This window comes from Chrysochloris asiatica, unplaced genomic scaffold (genome assembly GCF_000296735.1).
Source record: "Chrysochloris asiatica unplaced genomic scaffold, ChrAsi1.0 scaffold00039, whole genome shotgun sequence".
NCBI lineage: Eukaryota > Metazoa > Chordata > Mammalia > Afrosoricida > Chrysochloridae > Chrysochloris > Chrysochloris asiatica.
Window position 1 is genome coordinate 16,273,235 of NW_006408557.1, and position 20,175 is coordinate 16,293,409.

General features: G+C 42.9%; 1 protein-coding gene across 3 annotated transcripts in view; it reads left to right on the forward strand.

The window, feature by feature from the left end:
- PYGB (phosphorylase, glycogen; brain) overlaps positions 1-20,175 on the forward strand; it is a 71,849-nt gene that overhangs the window by 42,706 nt on the left and 8,968 nt on the right. For all 3 annotated transcript variants that reach the window (XM_006860669.1, XM_006860670.1, XM_006860671.1), the window contains 5 exons: positions 546-709; positions 1,423-1,537; positions 2,889-2,990; positions 3,760-3,907; positions 18,369-18,427. In XM_006860669.1, coding sequence (XP_006860731.1) covers positions 546-709; positions 1,423-1,537; positions 2,889-2,990; positions 3,760-3,907; positions 18,369-18,427 — 588 coding nt within the window. The remainder of the gene's footprint in view (positions 1-545; positions 710-1,422; positions 1,538-2,888; positions 2,991-3,759; positions 3,908-18,368; positions 18,428-20,175) is intronic.

The window sequence follows — 20,175 nt, forward strand, 5'->3', positions numbered from 1 at the left end:
ATATCTTCATCCCTGAGCACCTGGGTTCGATATAAGTGTTCTCTTTGGAGGCTCAGAAGACTTTTGTCCTATGGCCATCATAACGGCATAGGGTGCTTGCAAAATAAAGCACTCTGTTCTTTCTCTGTGCTCCTCAGTAATACAAAAGCAAGGGTGACTGAAAATTTAGATCTCATCATAATTTACTTTTTAACCCATATTTGAAAAAGTAACTGTTCCCTTTATAATCTGTTTACCTTTATAACAGAAATAACTGTCTGGGCAGTGGTCTGGTTTTTTCGCATGAGTCAAATGGCGTGTCTTTTCACCTGATTGGTCCTCTCATCTGTTCCCAACAGAGCAGCACTGTGAGAGACCTGGGCCATGAGCCTGGGCCTCCCTGCTGAGGTATTTCCTGGTATCTGGGTGACAGTGCTGAGTGGCTGGCTGAAGTGTAGGTACTGTGGCCACTGGGCTTTCTGGAGGAAGCAGAACCTCTCAGGCTGTGGCAGGTGCCCCTAGGAGCTCTGGTTGTTGAGAATGCTCTGCCCTCGTGTCTCACACAGCATGTGGCAGCCCTGTTCCCGGGCGATGTGGATCACCTGCGGAGGATGTCAGTGATAGAGGAGGGGGACTGCAAACGGATCAATATGGCGCACCTGTGTGTGATTGGCTCCCACACAGTCAATGGCGTGGCCAAGATCCACTCAGAGATCGTGAAGCAGTCTGTGTGAGTGTCCATGCCCCACACACTACCTCCGTCCCAAGTTATGACTGTGGAGTCACACTGTCTGTGCTCATCTGCCACATGCAAAGGGTCAAGTGACTAGTGTGACCCTAGGGGAGATGGCTCATCTGTGTTCTCTGTATCACCAGTCTTCCCAGGCAGGGTCTTGGAGCTCATGTGTATGGACCCTGCTTTTGGAAGGATGAGGAACATTGGCTGGGCTTCATCCCTTGGTGTTGGTAGAGGGAACTCTGATGAAGGCAACTGGTGGACCCCTGTGTTTCTCGTGCTGACCAGGGGCTTTCCGTGGTATATTGAGTCATTCCCACAACAGACGTCTGAATTGGGTATTCCGTTCTACAGATGAAAGGACTGAGCCTGGGTTTATATTGAGCTCTAAAGCTTGCACGTGCACATCCTCCATGGTCCTGACTGGAGGGTGTGTCCATGGAGACCACGAGGATGTGGTTTATAAAGAACTGGCCTTAGTACTCTGAGGGACAGCCAGCACAGACAACAGCTAGGTAGCCAACATTCTGACAGCTAGGTATCGTGGACCCATCTGGACATGTGCGGTGATCTGCACTACTCTGAAATTTTTAGAAAGTCAGCCCCATGGTCTCCAGAGCATTTCATTTAAAAGGTCACTCTGTCTATTGCTCATCAACTTGAGAACAAAGCATTTGTGACTATAAACCTGTCTTCTGTGTTTTTAGCTTCAAAGACTTTTATGAACTGGAGCCAGAAAAGTTCCAGAATAAAACCAATGGCATCACTCCCCGCCGATGGCTCCTGCTGTGCAATCCTGGTCTGGCTGACATCATTGCAGAGGTAGTGCCAGAGCCCACCTCTCTCCCTGTGGGGAAACTGGGTCTGGAAATGTGTGTTATGAGGATACCAGAAGCAGAATTAGGCAGTTGAGTTGTCCTCTAAGTAGGCATTGTCAGCCCTTTGCTGGTGCTGCTGGATATTGCCTGGACACAGGAAGTAGGGCTGGTCAGCAGGCCCAGGGGAAGGCATCAAGAAATTGCTTCTGGTTTCCAGACAGTGCTGTGAGGTAACTGCAGAGCAGCTCCACCTATGGATGAAAGTGGCCAACTGTGTGCGCTGGAGGTCTGTAAGGCAGAGGCTCTTTTGCTCTTCACAGATGGCTTCGGTCAAGGAAGAAGTACCTAGACTTTGGGTAACCAGTGGCTGTGAGGGTAATGTCAAGTTCTTAGATGCTCACAGACCAGTGCAAGATGCAGGTGGAGATATCCTAAGAAGATCATGGTGCCTGAGAGCTTGTCAAGGGAGACTCCTTGGCCTGGGGCTATATGCGTACACTCTAGTGCAAGTATACTTCTTTGCATCTGTGTGCACATGGGAAGGTATGCATGGAAGTTAGTGTGTGTATGTGTGTGTACAAGTGGAAGTCTGTACATGTATGTGAGTGCATGGTGTGTACGTGTGTGTCTCCCTGAGAGCAGAATAGTGAAGCTGGGACCTGGGTGGGGTGTGGAGGGAGGTACTAAGAGTGGTGCTCCAGTTGAGTGAGAATCTCTGGTCTAAGGCCCTGTGGCCAGCAGGAGATGGTGCATCCAGGGAGTGGAAAGGCAGGCGTGACTTCAATGCCAGGGACAAGGTGGAGCAAAGTTTGAGGAGAAGCTGGCAAGACAACTGGAGTATATAGGGGCTAATTTAGGAATTTTCTTTTTCCTGTAAGTTAGCAACAGGAGGCCGTAAACAAGAGGCACTCAATGAGCTTTCCATTTTGAGGTAGGTGCAGGCAGGTGGTGAGGCACAGCATGAGACAGGGAAGGGGCCTTGGAGTCACATGTCCCAGGTGTGTGGCTTGCTGTGTCAAGGTGATGGTTTCATGTAACAGATGGAAGACTCTGGTGAGATTGGTAAACTTTTAAGTGGGGTATATAGACTCTTATGTTTGGTGGAAAGAAAAACTTCCTGATGGAAGTGTCAAGAGGACACCGAGAGGGTAGCCAGGGAGAGGATGCTTAATGGTCCTAGAGTCCTGGCATAAACTGTATTTCCTGGGGAGATAGAGTGTCACAACAGGAGGGCAGTCCTGTGGGCTGGCCAAAAGGGGTGAGCCTGGCAAGGAGGAACAGAAGAGAGGGTGACAAGACAGGGAGCTGACGGCTCTGCTTCTGGGTAGAAACATATGTCTCCTTTACTCTTCTAGAAAATTGGGGAGGGTTTCCTGACTGATCTGAGTCAACTGAAGCAGCTGCTGCCCTTGGTCAATGACGAAACTTTCATCAGGGATGTGGCCAAAGTCAAACAGGTGGGCCTAACATTTAGGGTCATGTCCTACCAAGGTGCATTCTGGGGCACCCTTGCAAGCCCACCCTAGCATTTAATGGGTGGATGTATCAGTTTTCAAAATCCTCAGAGTCCTGGGTCCATACCCTACTCAGCTTCTTGCCAAGATTTCTACTTCAGCTCTTAGGTGCCAGACTGTGTTCCTTGGCTTCCCTTGGTTCCTACAGCCTTCTGTAGGAGGGGTTGGCCTGGGTGGTGCTAATTACCAGTGTCTCCAAGTCCCCTTCCCTATCCCAAGCCTACCCCTTCTGTGCCCCTCCACCTGCTTTTGCTGTGCAGATGGCCGTCGGGATTCATCAAGGCCTCTGGTCCTCTGCATTGCCAGTTATGTGTCTCCCTGCCCCGTGCCCACACAGTGAGGAGCCCAGAAAGTGTCCTACAATCTCCCTGTGTCTGGTTCCCTTTGCCTTTCTTTGGCTGCCCACTGGCCTCTTCACTTCACTTTCTTGTCCTGAGGTCTTCAGTTCTGATCCAGTCCTGCAGCTCCTGGCACAGGTCAGTTGTCAGCACTGTCTTGTGTATATCTGTTTACAGTGCTGGTCTTCACATCACGATCCTCCCCTTCCTGCCTTCCCTATAGCAGCTAGCTGCCTTCCTGGATCCACTATCTCAGATTATGGTTTCTCTCAGAAAGCAGAGCTTTGTTGGCCTTGGAAATCTGTGTTTTGATTAACATCATGGAACAGTCCCTCCTAGCTACCTAGCCTGAAATTTCTCTTGCCTCTCCCCAGGAAAACAAGCTGAAGTTTTCTGCCTTCCTAGAGAAGGAGTACAAGGTGAAAATCAACCCTTCCTCCATGTTTGATGTCCACGTGAAAAGGATCCATGAGTATAAGCGCCAACTACTGAACTGCCTGCACATCATCACCCTATACAACCGTGAGTGGTCCCACCTCTTCCATCTGCTATGGCTGTCCTCCAAGCATCCAGCAGGCACACACCTCATGCATAGGTCCAGTGCCCGGCTCTCCAAAGGCAGGTGGGCAGGGATGACATCACACACTGATCTATCTGTGTGCCCAGTACCAGAAAAGGGACAGGTGTGCCCTCAACTTCTAACCCTTCTGGGGAGTAACCAGTGTAGAGTCCATGGGCTGAGTCCTATACTGGTCAATGTGTACTTCACTGGTGAAGGTGGGACTTCTGCAGAACCCAAGGCTGGGTTTGATGTTCAGTTTAGTCTTTATTTTAAATGTAGCTATTATTTCTATTGGACTTCTGGTGTGGTACTATAGGAAAACCAAAGGTTTGGTGGTTCAAAGTCACCAGCTGCTCTTTGGAACCCTGTACAGGGTCACTATGAGTCAGAATTGATTTGGCAACACTTAAGAACAACAACAATTATGTATATTAGACTTACTTTACATATTTGGCTAAGTTCTGCTCATTGTTGTTGTTAGTTGTTAAGTGCCGTCAAGTCGGTTCTGACCCATAGCGACCCAGGGTTTCTGGTGAGCTTGAACCGCTGACCTTGCAGTTCAAACGGCTTTGCAGTCTGGCACATTAACCCACAGCGTCACATCAGGACTCCAAGTTCTGCTCATTAGAGACACTTAAAGTATACTCAGAAAGAATGAAATAAAATCAGTTGCCATTGAGTCAGCCCCAACTCATGTACATCAGAGTAGAACTGTGCTAGACTCTGATTTTCAAAGACCGATCATTTTGGAAGTAGATTGTCAGGCCTTTTTTGGAGAAGCCTCTGAGTGAACTCAGACTAACAAACAACCTTTTGATTAGCAACTGAACTCAGTAACATTCTGATACCCAGGAACTCTAAGTAACAAAATATTGTGTGTTAAATGCATTCATGTACCTAAAATTGTTAAGGTCGCATTTCGTGATGAGAATAAACATCAAAGACTTCTTCCAAAGTAAGTGTGAACATTTGCTGGGTTTACAAGTATAATGGTAAAACCTTAAGGAAAAACTAGGTTTTAGAACTATTATAATGGTGCCATAGGGTAAGCACTCGACCTTAAGGTTGGTTTGAACTGAAAGGTTGGTGGTTCAAACTCAACAACTGCTCCTTGGAAACACTATACAGGGTCACTATGAATTGGAACCCACTCAACAGCACTTAGCAACAGCAATGTTAATGCAGTGAGTATTAGATCTTTAAACCTCAGGAGCCATAATGCACTTTTCTAGATAACCGAGCTATTCTCAAGAGCTATTATTAACTAGATAAGGCTCGTTCAGTCATTTACCTAGGTGTCTGTCTTCCAGATTTCTTGGCATTGACAAAACATAGCACTTTTAGCATTATACCCATTTGTTGAAACATCTCATTTGGTATTCTGTCAATTCATAGAGCCTTGATTTTTTTGCCAGTGTCTTTAATGTAGCCTGGACTTCTGATTTTAATACTATTGATTCTTGATCATATCCTGCTTTCTAAAGTGGTTGGGAAGACAGCTGTCTGACACACTGCCTGAAGAGACCCCTATACATGTCCATTCCCAAGAAAGATGATGTGACAGAATGTGGAAGTTACCAAACAATATCATTATTATATAACTAACCTTTTACAGAAAATGATTCAAAAATGGTGTCACACTATATTGACTGGGAACTGCCAGAAATTCAAGCTGGATTCAGAAGAGGATGCAGAATGAAGGCTGTCACTACTGATGTCAGAAGTATCTTGGCTGAAAGCAGAGAATAACAGGAAGATGTTTACCTGTGTTTTATTGACTAGGCAAAAGCATTTGAATGTGTGGATCATAACAAATTATTGGTAACATTACAAAGCATGGGAATTCCAGAACACATTGTGCTCATGGAGAAGCTGTATATAGATCAAGGACAGTTGTTTGAACAGAACAAAGGAGTACTGCATGGTTTAAAATCAGAATATGCGTGCCCCAGCATTCCCTCCCTTGACCATACTTAGTCTGTGTGCTGAGCAAATAATCCAGGAAGCTGGACTGTATGAAGAGGAATGTGGTATCAGGATTGGAGGAAGACTCACTAACACCTTGCAATACACGAATGATACAACCTTGCTTGCTGAAAGTGAAGAGGACTTAAAATACTTATTAGTGAAAATCAAAGACTACTGCTTTCGGTATAGATTACACCTCAACATAAAGAAAACAAGAATCTTCACCACTGGACCAATAGACAGTTTCCTGATAAATTGAGAAAAGACTAACGTTATCAAGGATTTTATTTGGATCTACAATCAATGACTACAGAAGCAGAAGTCAAGAAATCAAATGACATATTGCATTGGTCAAATCTGCTACAGAAGCCCTTTTTAAAGTATTAAAAAGCTAAGATGTGAAAGAAGAGGAAAAAAAGAGTAATCTGATACAATTTGATGAACTTGACCTACACCTATGGATGCAGTAGCTCAAAAGAGGTAACAAATCTCTACAGTGAGGATCATTCCCACCCCTTCAATACACAGAGCAGACAGGGACGGGCAACTTGGACATTGGCTACCCAAAATGGGTGTGTTACAAAGGCAAGAAGTGACTGGCTTACAAGCTTTCAAGAGGGAGCCTAGATCCAGAAGGCGCAGAAGAAGGTAGAATTCCACTGAGTAGAAGACAAGAAGTGGCTGGCTTACAAGCTTTCAAGAGGGAGCCTAGATCCAGAGGGCGCAGAGGAAGGTAGAATTCCACTGAGTAGTATCTAGTCTGTCTGGGCAGGGCTAATGAAAGGAGATGGGGATAGGACTCTTGTGGTACAATAGTGAATAATTGATATCAGGACTGACTTTGAGGGTTGGAAATGTAAAGGTAGACATTTTTTAGCAAAAGGAGGGGCGTGGTTGACTTTGCAGTCCAGGAGCGGAGGTCCCTGGGACCATCAAGGGAGAAGAGCAGAGTGTAGGACCCTACCCAGAGAAACAGTGATGCCAGAGATGTAGGCAGAGACGATGACGTGGAGAGAGATGGAGCGGCTGGGGACTTTAGACCCAGAGAGAGAGAGCGGCTGGTTGCGGGATATACCCTTTGGTTGGTTGATGATGCATGGAGGGTATTGTAACCATGGCAATGAAATGATATACAATAGGATGAATGTAAAGCTAATGTTCTCCCATGTAAACTATCCCATAATTCACAATAAAACATTTAAAAAAAAAAAAGCTACAATATCGCTTTGAAGAGTCAAGTGTGTATTTTAGGCTGGGTTTTCTAGAGAAGTAAAACCAGTGAAGATGGTTTTATATATAGATTTCTATATGAAGAAAAGTTTGGAGTCCTTGTGTGGCCTTGTAGGATGAGCACTGGACTGCTGACCACAAGATCAGCAGTTGAGATTCACCAGCTTTCCTTGGAAACCGTATACAGGATTGCTGTAAATCAGAATTAACTGGACAGCACTTGACAACAAAAAAAAGATGACCAGTTTAGGTAGTAGGCAGGCAGGTCAAGCAAGCAAGATGGCAGGCTGCTAATGACTCCCACGATCGGCAGTTAATAGAGCAGGTGACAAGTCCAGATGACAAGCCAGATACAGGATCAAGACCCAGCAGAAAGCAGCTTTGCTTGAGCGTCCAATATATGGGAAGTAGGCCACGCCCCCCAAGGAAACTTCTTTTCAATTGATTGGCTGCTCATAGCAGAGCTCATCATAGAGGTGGTTACATTATATTAGATCTCATCATGGGGGTAACTACATTTCAACTACCAAATCCCTGAGCATCCTGACCCAGACAAGTTGACATAAAACCTTAACTATCACAATGGACATGACTCAAACCATGATATTTCAATCACCTAACATGCATGTGAAGCTGTACAGTTAATAAGAAAGACCAAGGAAGAACTGATGCATTTGAATTACGGTGTTAGTAAAAAATACTGAATATATTATTGACTGCTGAAAGAATGAATAAATCTGTCATGGAAGGAGTACAGCCAGAAAGCTCCAAGGAAATGAGGATGGCTTCATCTCATGTACTATGGACATGTTATCTGGAGAGAAGAGTCCCTGGAGAAGGATATCATGCTTGGTAAAGTACAGAGTCAGCAAAAAGGAGGAAGAGTCTCAACAAGCTGGACCGACACCATGACTGCAACAATGGGCTCAAACACAGCAATGATGGTGAAGATGCACAGGACCGGGCAGTGTCTCAGTCTCTTGTACATAGGAGTAGCTATGAGTCTAACCCACTTGACAGCACCTAACACAACAGCATCGCTGAATCATGTTGTAATACAATAGATGCTATCTTGATGTTGTGTATCTGTCACTTTGTTGTTGTTATGAAGTGTCACTGAGTCATTTTCGACTCATAGCAACCTTGTATAGCATTTCCAAGCAGCCACTGGTGAGTTTGAATTGCTGACCTTGCAGTCCTTTGCTTTATCCTATAGTGCCACATCAGGACTCCATGCCTGTCACTAAGCCTCAGTAAAGTCATTTGAGATGACAGTTAGATAAGCCAGTGGCTCACTGATTAGTGTGACAACCCCCCTCCACCACCTCCATCTAGGAGCAGCAGTTACATAGTCACTGTTCTTAAGTGCCATCCAATTGGTTCCTACTCACGCGACCCCATATAGTGTTTCCAAGGAGCAACTAGTAGATTTGGACCACCAATCTTTTTGGTTCAAACTGACCTTGCCATCCAGTGCTTACCCTACAGCACCACACCAGGACTCTAGCATTAGCTAGTTAGTGTTTTTTTCCTTGCCATGGTTGCTTTTGCAAGTGCATGTTTTGCATTTTTCTTCATTATTTCCTCGATGCTGTCCAGTTTCCCTGCTTGAGCAATTCTATTGGGTTTTTTTTTTTTTTTTTGCTTTGTTTTGTTTTGTTTTTTTATATATCTTTTTGTATTTAGAATTTTTTTAAAAGTTTTAATATGAATTGACTGATAGTTTACATGGGAGAACATCAGTATCAGTTTTAGACTCATCCTATTGTATTTCATTTCATTGCAATGATTACAATCCCCTCCATGCATCATCATTCAACAGTATTTGCTTCTATTCCCTCTATTTTTTTTTTTTTTTTATGTACACAAAAACATCCAGGAATATATAATCGTTTAAACAACCAAAGAGCACCTTCTGCAAGTCTGCCTCCTGGCCGGCAGCACACAACCTTTCTCTTTCTATGAGTTCTCAGCTGCTCTGCTTCGCTATGTCATCATCTCTGCCTCCATCTCTGGTCCCATATTCCACTCATGCTCTTCTCCCTTGATGGTCCTAGGGTCCTCTGTTCCTGGAATGTAAGATTGTTTGTTGGTTCTTGGTTTATTAGCAACAGTGAAAGAAGCTTGTAACCCCTTTCCTCCATTCTACCACCACCCTCTTGTCAGCCAACAATATTTTCACCTTTTAGTGTTTATCTGTGTGTTTTCTTACATGTTTATACAAGGGAGCATCAAAAGTTCATGGGAAAATGGAATTAAATAATAATGGGGTTTTCCATGAAGTTTTGAAGCCCTCTCATATCTCATGTGTTTTCTTCTGCTTTTTCTTTTCTTCTTGTTTTTAAGGGACCAACTCTTTCTTTATTTTTTGTCTTGGTGTGGTGCTCCCTGTAGGGTAAGCTCTGGACTACTATCCACAGTGTCGGCAGTTAAAACCTACCAGCTGCTCCTTGGATACCCTACATAGGGTCACTATGAGTCCAATCTGACTTGATGGCACTTGAGAACAACAATATATGGATATATATGTATAAAACATATATAACAAAACATTTTTCAATTTAACTATTTTTTTTTCTATAATTTCTACATGTATAATTCTGTTAATTTGAATACATTCATCGTGTTATACATCTATCTTTTCCACTCTCTTTTTCCCAATTATTCCACCACCCTTAACAGAAAATGCCCCCTAAACATGACTCTCCCTTTTTCTTTCCCTCTAACCATGAAAACCACTAATAAACTCTGGTCTCTATATGTCTATTCTAAGTATTTCATTTGAGGGAGATCACATAGTATTTGTCCTTTTGTGACTGACTTATTTCTTTCAGCGTAATGTTTTCAAGGTTCATCTATGGCACAGCATATTTCATTTGTCTAAATGACTGAGTCATATTCCATTGTGTGTATGTATCACATTTGCTTATCCATTCTTGATGGATATTTAAGCTGTTCCCACCTTTTAGCTAGTGTAAAAAGTGTACAGGTTTCTGTTTGTGTTCCTGACTTTACTTCTGGGTACACTAGGACAGTTATCATTGGGTCGTATGGAAGTTCCGAGTACAACTTTCTGAAGAACTGCCAAACTGTCTTACACAGGGGCTGTGCCATTTTACATTCCTACCAGGAAAGAATGGGGTTCCTGTTATTCCACATGCCCGCCAACATTTATTTTCCAGTTTTAAAATTATAGCCATTCTAGTGGGATTGAGGTGATATCTCACTAATGACTAATGAGGAGCCCTGATATGACAGTATAGGGTAAGCACTGGACTGCTAAATGCAAGTTCACCAATTCAAACCGACCAATCGTTCCTTGAAAACCCTATACAAGATCAGTGTGAGTTGGAAAGGACTTGGTGGCACTTAACAACAACAACACTAACCTAAAGGTTGGCTGTTCAAACCCACATCAGTAGCACCATGGAAGAAAAGCCTGGTGACCTGTTTGCTTAAAGATTACAGACAAGACAACCCTCTGGAACAGTTCTGCTCTGAGTTGGAATTGATTCAGTAACAACAGATTTGGGTTTTATGGGGTTGCCTTAATGACATTGAACACCTATTCATGTGCTCAGTTTTTGACTGGGTCATTCGTCTTTTTGTTATTAGATTGTCGGTGTTCTTTATATATTTTGGATATTAAAAATGGTTCCCCCAAATTTTCTCCCAATCTGTAGATTGTCACTTCAGTTTGTTGATAATGGTGTGTTTAACTTTTTTTGTAATTTTTATTGTGAATTGACTGAAGGTTTGCAGAGCAGTTTTACATTCAACAAATCATATACTTTGCTTCGTTACATGATTACAATCTCCTCCATGCAGCAGCAGTTAACAGCATTTACCTCTATTCACTTTAACTATTCTATTCCTCCCTGTGTCTCCTGTTACCTTCATCTTTCCTCTGCTGATCTCCCTCTTGTTGTATAGTGTCTTCCCTATTACCTATGTTGGAGTCCTGATGTGGCGCTGTGGGTTAATGAGCTAGACTGCAACGTCGTTTTAACTGCAACATTGGTGGTTCAAGTCTACCAGCTTCTCCTCAGAAACCCTATACAGGGTTGTTATGGGTCGGAACCGACTTGACGGCACTTCAATAATCACCTATGTTAACATATGTCTACCTTATGGTGGTGGTGGTAATGTGCTATGGAGTTGGTTCCGACTCATAGCTACCCTGTAGAGGGTTTCTGAGGCTATAAATCTTTACAGGAGCAGAAAGCCTCCTCTTTTTTCCCTCAGAATGGGTGGTAATTTTGAACTTCTGACTTTGAGGTTAGCAGCCCGACTCATAACCACTACACTATCAGAGCTCCTTGTTTCCTACACTACCTATAGCCCCTGAATAATTTTCCCTCCCACTCTACCCTGTAACCATAAGATTGTTTCTTTTATCACAAAAATCTTTTTAAAACTTTTTACAACATTGTGATTGTTAAGTTCCATCAAGTTGATTCTGACTCATAGTGACCCTCTATAGGGTTTCTGAGGAGCAGCTGGTGGGTTTGAACTGCCGATCTTGTGGTCCGAAGTCCATTGCTGATCCTACAGCACCATACAAGGAGTCTTGGTCTCATACAATGTTTGTCTTTTTGTGATTGACTAATTTCACTCAGCAAAATGTTCATCAGGTTCAACCATGGTGTGAGATGTTTCATAGATTCATCCTTATTCTTCAACACTGTGTAATATTCCATTGTGTGTATGCAATGGGCATTTAGGCTGTCTCCATCATTCTGACATGTCTCTTATAGACAGTTTATTGAAGAATCTTATTTTTTTTGTCCATTTTGCTCTTTATGTCTCTTAATTGGTACATTTAATCAGTTTACATTCAGTATAATTATCAATACACATGATTTGATTGCTGTCATTTTTCTGTGTGCCTTTTTTTTTTGGTTGCTTCTTGATTTTTTTTTTTTCCTTTTAATTTTTCTATTCTGTTTGTGGGTGTTCCCTTCATTTTCAATTATGTGTGTTAATGTTTGCTTAATCTTTCTGATTTTCCTCTATTTTTAATTTTGATGTGCAGATGTATTATTTTTCTGTGAGGTTATCCTGTAATTTATTAATTTGTTTCCCTACTTAAAACAATCTGTTTAATCTTGAGATCTACTTGACTTTCCTGCCATGTAGAAGTTCTCCACTATTCCCTTGCTTTGCTTTATAGTTGACTTAATTATAAATTGACACCTCTAGTTCCTTGTTTTCAGTCTTATAGATTTGTTTTATTTTAAATACTTCTGTATCTGGATTGCCACCACTTGTTTCTCAGTTTGTCGTACTATTGTGGCTTGTGAGTTGCTGTGATTCTGAAAGCTATGCCACCAGTATTTTAAATACCAGCAGGGTCACCCATGGTGGACAGGTTTCAGATGAGCTTCCAGACGAAGACAGACTAGGAAGAAGGAGTGACGAACTACTTCAAAATATTTAGTCACTGAAAACCTTATGAATAACAGAGAAACACAGTCAGATATACTGCTGGAAAATGAGCCCCTCGGGTTGGAAGGCACTCAAAATGCGACTGGGGAAGAGCTGCCTCCTCAAAGTACAGTTGACCTTGATGACGTGAATGGAGTAAAGCCCGTGGGAGTAAAGTCCCCGGGACCTTCATTTGCTGATGGGACACAACTCAAAATGAAGAGAAAAAGCTGTCCATGATAACTAAAACGTAACTTTGAATATTTTCCACCTGAATTTAGAGATCATCTGAAGAACAGATTTGATATATTAAACACTAACCACTGAAGACCAGAAGAGTTGTGGGATGGCATTAAGAACATAATGCATGAAGAATGCAAAAAGCCATTGAGAAGACAAGAAAAAAGAAAAGATCAAAATGGATATCAGAAGAGACACTGAAACTTGCTCTCCAGTGTAGAGATGCTAAAGCAAATGGAAGAAATGAGAAGGTACAAAAGCTGAACAGAAAATTTCAAAGGTCAGCTCGAAGAGATAAAGTCAAATATTACAACAAAATGTGCAAAGATCTGGAGTCAGAAAACTGAAAAGGAAGAACATGCTTAGTATTTCTCAGTCTGAGGGAACTGAAGAAAAAATTCAAGCCTCAGCTTTCATTATTGAAGGATTCTCTGGGCAAATTATTGAATGATGCAGAAAACATCAAGAGAAGATGGAAGGAATATACAGAGTCACTGTACCAAAAGGAAATGGTTAATGTTCAACCATTTCAAGAGGTAGCATATGATCAAGAGCCAAGGTACATTGAAGAAATTGGCAATGAACAAGGCACCAGGAATTGATAGAATGAAAATTGAAATCTTTTAAGAAAGTGAGGTGGCACTGGAGGCACTCACTCATCTATTCCAAGAAATTTGGAAGTCAGTTACCTGGCCGATTGATTGGAAGAAATCCGTATTTGTGCCCATTCGAAAGAGAGGTGACCCAACAATGTGGAAATCATCAGACAATATCTTTGATATCTCATGTGAGTAAAGTGTTACTAAAAGTAATACAGAAACGGCAACAAGGATACATTGACAGAAAACTTCGAGATGTTCAAGCCAGATTCAGAAGAGGACATGGAATGAGGGATATCACTGTGGATTTCTGATGGATCTTGACTGAAAGCAGAGCATACCAGAAAGATGTTTACCTGTGCTTTATTGACTACGCAAAGGCTTTCAATTGTGTGGATCATGAGAAGCTATGGACAACATTGCGAAGTATGAGTATTCCGGAACACTAAATTGTGCTCATGAGGAATCTGTACATGGACCAAGAGGCAGTTGTTCAAAAGAACATGGGAACACTGAATGGTTTAAAGTTAAGAAAGGTGTGCAACAGGGTTGTATTCTTTCACCATATGTATTCAACCTGTATACTGAGCAAATAATCAGAGAAACTGGGCTATAATGAAGAAAAACATGGCATCAGTATTGGAAGAAGACTCATTAACAACCTGTGATAAGCAGATGATACATCCTTGCTTGCTGAAAGTGAAGAGGACTTAAAATATTTACTGATGAAGATCAAAGACCACAGCCTTCGGTATGAATTGCATCTCAATGTAAACAAAACAAAATTCCTCACTGCTGGACCAATAAATAGCATTCTTATCAATGGAGAAAAGATTGAAGTTGTCAAGGACTTCATTCTTCTTGGATCAACTATCAACACTCATGGAAGCAGCAGTGAAGAAATCAAATGATGTATTGCATTAGGCAAATCTGCTGCACTAGACCTTTTTAAAGTGTTGAAGAGCAAAGATACCAGCTTGAGGTACACCTGACCCAAGCCATGGTATTTTCAATAATCTCATATGCATGCAAAAGCTGGACAGTGAATAAGGAAGACAGAAGAATTGATGCTTTTGAGTTATGGTGTTGGAAGAGAATATTAAATGTGCCATGGGCTGCCAAAATAACCAACAGCTAGCTCTGTGTTGGAAGACGTGCAGCCAGAGTGCTCCTTGGAGGCCAGGATGGCCAAACTTTGTCTCATATTTTGGACATATTGTCAGGAGGGACCAGTCGCTGGAGAAGGATATCATGTTTGGTAAGGTGGAGGGGCAGAAAAAAAGAGGAAGACCCCCACGAGATGGATTAGCAGAGTGGCAGCATCAGTGGGCTCAAGTGTGGCAACCATTGTGATGTTGGCCCAGGACCGGGCAGTGTTTCGTTCTGTTTATGCATAGGGTCACTATGAGTCGGTACCTACTCAATGGCACCCAACAACAACAACAACAACGTATCTGGATTGAGTTCTGGGTGGTGTTGTCATATAGGATAATCTCAGGTTTTTGTCTGCTGTTGTTGGTTCTCAGTCCAAAGGGCACCCTTTAGCATTTTTTGTAAAGTTTGTCTTGTCACTACAAACTTCTTTCTCTGTTTGTCATGAAATAACCTAATTTCATGTTGTTATTTGACAGACAACTTTGCTTTGTATATGATTCTTGGATGGTAATGTTTTTCGTTCAGAGTTTTCTGTATGTTATCCCATTGTCTTCTTGCCCGCATGGTTTCTCCTTTGTAGGTAATTTTTTCATTTTTCCTGAGCTGCTCTGAGGAATTTTTCCTTCTGTTTGATTTTGGAAACTATGATTATGATATGTCTTGGTGATCTTCTTTTGAAATATATCCTGTTTGGAGTTTTTTCATCTTTGTTCTGATTGTTCTTCTAGTATATAGTTTTGAGAGATTTGTCTTCAAGCTCACTAATTCGGGTTTCGATTCCATCCCATTTATTCCTTTGCCCTTTCAATGTATTGTCCATTTCTGAGATTTTTAATTTTAATATTCTGGATTTCTAATTGCAAACTTTGTATTGTTTCTAATTTTGCATTTATTTTGTCTGTTCTTGTAACATTTTCCTAAATTCTTCTAAAATATTTTTGTGTTCTCCTTGCTTTCCTCGATCTTTCTATTGATCCTTTGAAGGTACGTAACATTCTTTTGAATTCTTTTTTTAGTTATTTCCATTACCTCTTCTCTCAGCAAGCACTCCATCCACCTCTCTGACCTTTCTTCTGAAGTTCAGGGTGCCAAAAACTTCATCTCTGTCCATTTTACTTGGCCTGTCCTCTCTTTGTTGTAGAGTGTCCGTGTAGTACATCTGCCTTGTCCACTATCTCACCTGAAGTCTCCTGTGTTAACTTTTAAAAAATATAATGTTTTATTTGTATTAGATTAAGGTTTACATAGCACTTTAAGTTCCTTTTCAACAATTTCTACACAACTTGTTTATTGACTGGCTACATTCTTCACAACTTGTAAACATTCTCTTTATTTCTTCTGTTTGTGATGTGTTGCTGTGTGTTAATGCGCTGGACTGCGAGGTTGGTTTGAACTGCAAGGTCTGAAGTTCAGGCTCACCAGCTGCTCCTTGGAAACCCTATACAGGGACTCTATGGGTCAGAAGTGACTCAGCGACACTTAACAACAACAGAGCTGTGTTTGCACGTTGCTATGTCACGCTAATGTCTGTCTTATTTTGATCTGTTGTCAGATCTATTCTATACTCACCACCAAACCTTTTGTCATGCCCATCCCACCAACTCCTTTTGGTTGGAGTCTGTACCTATAGGCCACAACATTAGCTTGTGTAGACAGTGTTTCCTGAGGTCTTACTCAAAATAGTTTGTGTAGCCTTTAAAGATGGAGGACAATTTCAGTTCCGAATATTAAGTTATCAACCTCATTTTCTTTGCATAAGTGTCTACTAGATCTTTCTCCACTATCTACGGATAGGATGTTGGCATGGGGAAGTCTGGAGCTGTGTGATTTTCTCTCACTCTTAAGAGATTTACCCCTATTACCTGTCCTGGGTTTCCAAGGACCTGTCTTTGTGTTGATTTGTTGGAGGTCAGTTTCCTAGTACTCAGAGTGCTCTTTAAATGTATTGACTGATATTTTATGTTATTTCAAGATGGTTTTCCTGAAGTATTTATTTACAGTGTTTGGTCCCCCTGCTTTGGTGTCCTTCTTCTGGGACTACAACTGGTATGTGATTTATTTCTCTTTACTTATCCTCTTGTCTGTTGATATCTCTCTTTCCTGCCCTCTGTGTCTCCTACTGTGTTATGGGTTCTCTTCCTGAATTGATTCTGTAGTCAGGCTATGCATCTTTGCAGTAGTTCTTCCTTCCTTTGCCCTGTGCTCTGCCAGTCCTTCTGTCCCAGGCTCCTTGACTCACTGACCCTGAGGACTGAGCCCTGGCCCCCTCATCTACAAACCACCTTGCATGCTGGTTTGTAGACTCCACTTCTCATGGTCTGCAATGAAGCTGTGTGCTCTTACTTTTTGTTGTTTGTATTAGAGTAAGTTGGATTGCCCTTGAGTGTTTCTGGAGTTGGATGGAACTCCAGAGAAGCTTCCTGGCTTCACAGTTTTCCTGTTGAAATATCAAAGGGGACCCTCTCTGGCAGCATTCCTTCCATCTCTTCAAGGTTAGCTTGCTACAGTAGGCTACATGATCAGCCCTGGCTTCTGCTTGTTGGTCACTATCAACAGAAGGTCCAGACTGTCCTTCCAAGGGCTGATCCCTTGTAGAAGAGATGCTGCCTAGCTCTACTCTTGGCTTGTAGGGCTTCCTTCCATGCTTCCCCATGCCTCCCAGTTCTCCAGCTGCTCCCATTGCCCATTTCTGGGAAGACAGGAGACCCTTGAATCCCATGCTGCTGGCAGCCCATCTGCCCACTGACCTGACACTGAGCTTTGCAGAAGTCACAAAATAATAGCAGCATTCATACCTTTCCTCTTTCTTAGTTTTAGAAAAAACGTTGGTTGGATTTTTCATTTATTTTTTCCCTTTTCTCCCTATTATTCTGTGTGGTTTTCAGACGTCAGAAGGTTTCCAGTCACATACCTACTAGAACCAGAAATCACATGTTAGAAATAAACCATGATAAGGAATTCTGGTATGGTGATATAGGATTAGCACTGGACTGCGAACCACAAGGTCAGCAGTTCAAATCCACCAGCTCCTCCTTGGAAACCCTACACTGGGTCGCTTAGAGTCAGAACTGACTCGATGGCACTTAACAACAATGACAGCATACTATCTGTATCTGGTTATCCTTTCTCCTCAGTGAGCAGCTAGCCGTGGCTGACTCTCATCCTCATTTTATGTAACCTTAACCCCAAGACTCTGCAAATCACTGACCTAGCCAGGACAACCTTGTTTGGGGAGGCTGAGGTGGACCCACCACTCTAACTAGGCCCTGAGTCCAGCTTGTGGTGGGGAGTCTTCAGGTTCTGATGAGAGGAGTGTGGAGAGTTAGGGACTTCTAACCCAGTTTCTAAGGGAGAACCCTCCCCCTGCCCCATACTGATGGCCCATTACCACATACCACATCTTAAATTCATCTCTGTCTCTCCATGTAATCAGAACAACATGCCTAAAGCATGGTTTAACACACAAATGCCTACTTGTTTGAGGGTGTTGAGTAATGGTGTCCATACCTGGAAGTCAGGTAGCAGCATTTCCTGTGAGACTGTGTGAGGACAGTGCTTACTGAGAGCAGAGCTCAGGGAGTCTTGATTGTGCCAGCAGTTCCTGGCCCACCTGGAGGAAGTGGAGAGTAGGGTGCATAGTCTGTCTCACGTGTGGACCTGTTTGTGTCTTTGTCTCTGGGTCTTAGTCTTAGGGTCTTCAGCCACTGTGGTGTGGGGCATTTGGTGGACCATTGGTATTTCTTTCTATGAGTGTTTCTAGGGGTGCAGTTTTGGTGCCTAACTGGATCTCCTTTGTCTGCAGGAATAAGAAAAGCTCCAACAAAGTCCTTTGTGCCCAGAACTGTCATGATCGGGGGAAAGGTAAGTGATTTCCCTGTGACATTCGTTTCTAAGATTGGCTTAAAACCATTACCCAGCTTTTGGTAGATGGCTTGTAGAACTTGGTACCAGCCGTCCCAGTGAGTAGAAAGCTGAGAACAACTGTATCAGGCAGGCAGCACCAAGTGCAGAGGTCACCTGCTAACATGGCCTGTGGGACAAGAGAATGACTCACAATGGCAGTTGAGTGCCTGTCGCCGCTACTGAATTGAGGCACCCTTGCCTGCCCAGGGCTTGCCAGGGTCTCACCACAGCTGGAACAAACTCCTTTCGAGCACCAGTCAGCTGTGTCCCATAATTACAGTACAGTGTGACCATGTTTTCCATCAGTGTGGGCGACTTGGAGTCCAGCTTACTTTCGATCTATTTTATTTAATGTGGCACAGACTCTTAGAGTCCTAGAATGGACACCAGAATCTCAATGTACTACTATTAGGGACAGGCAGTTCACATTCTTATGTTCAGTGTTCTTTCTGAAAAGCTGGACTGAAGCAGCAGCCCACAGACCAAGTTCCAACCAGTTGCTCTAACCCTCAACCCGAGACACGCCTCAAGCCTGGGCCAGTGGGCTGCGCTAGTATATCTTGTGCTCCGGTTCACTGTTTACAAGGCAGTCAGGTGTAGGAGCTGTGGACCTACCCTCAGCCCAACAATAACTCTGCTTTGTCCCTCGCCCCAGAGTCTGAGGCAAATCCTAGACACCACATTATTTCTCCTGTTGGTGTTTGAGTTCCTCTAAAAGGTATTGACCCCTGAGGAGCAGTTCTTTTCTTTCCTCTAAGGACACTATGAGTTGGAATTAACTCATCAGTGGGTTCAGTTGTTTGCCTTTTGCAAGAGTATGGACTTTTTAAAAAGCTTCAAAAGAAATTTCAAACCATGAACAAAGGAGAAAGAATCACAAAAATCCCTGAAGCTCTCCCCAGTTCCCCAGTTGGACATTTTGCCACACATGCTTCATCTCCCCAGGCATTGCTGGTCAGTTTCAGGTTAAATCACAGTTATTTTGATGCTTCACTCCTAAATACTTCATCACACATTATCACAGAAAGATATTTTTCTCCAAAACCATACCTGGCCTCTTTGTAAATAACCACACAGTGTCATCATCTCCCCTAAAATGTGTCACAAATCCCCATGTTGCTGACTCCAGTCAAGGGCCTATAGCCCCACTCTGGTTAAAGTAGCCATTTATTTGAAAACAAGGGCCTCATGTGGAGACTGTGAGTATGTCTCATTGCTCCTGTAGTCTGCAGTGTCTCTCCTGTGTCTTCCTCCGACTTTCCTGGTGGTTCACTTGCCACTGCAGCTGGGTGGTCAGTCCCCACGTGCTGCCTTCACTGCTGAGATGGTGTCATACTCCTGGAGTTTCTTATGATTCTGACAGTCAGTTCTCCTAATTTTTGGAAAGCACACAGGAATTGGGAAACCATACTTAAGGAAGTGCCCGGCAGAGACTGACGTGTCAGAGTTTACCTGAGACATTTCTGGTTCCTATGAAGGAGGAGCTCTGGTACCGTAGTGGTTACGAATCGGGCTGTGAACCTTAAGGTCAGCGGTTCGAAACTACCAGCCGCTCCGCGGGAGAAAGATGAGGCTTTCTACTCCCGTAAAGATTTACACCCTCGGAAACCCTGTACAGGGTCGCTATGGGTCGGAACCGACTCAATGGCACTTAACAACAACAACAATGAAGGACCTCATCCTGCATTCAGTGAGGGGATTTTTTA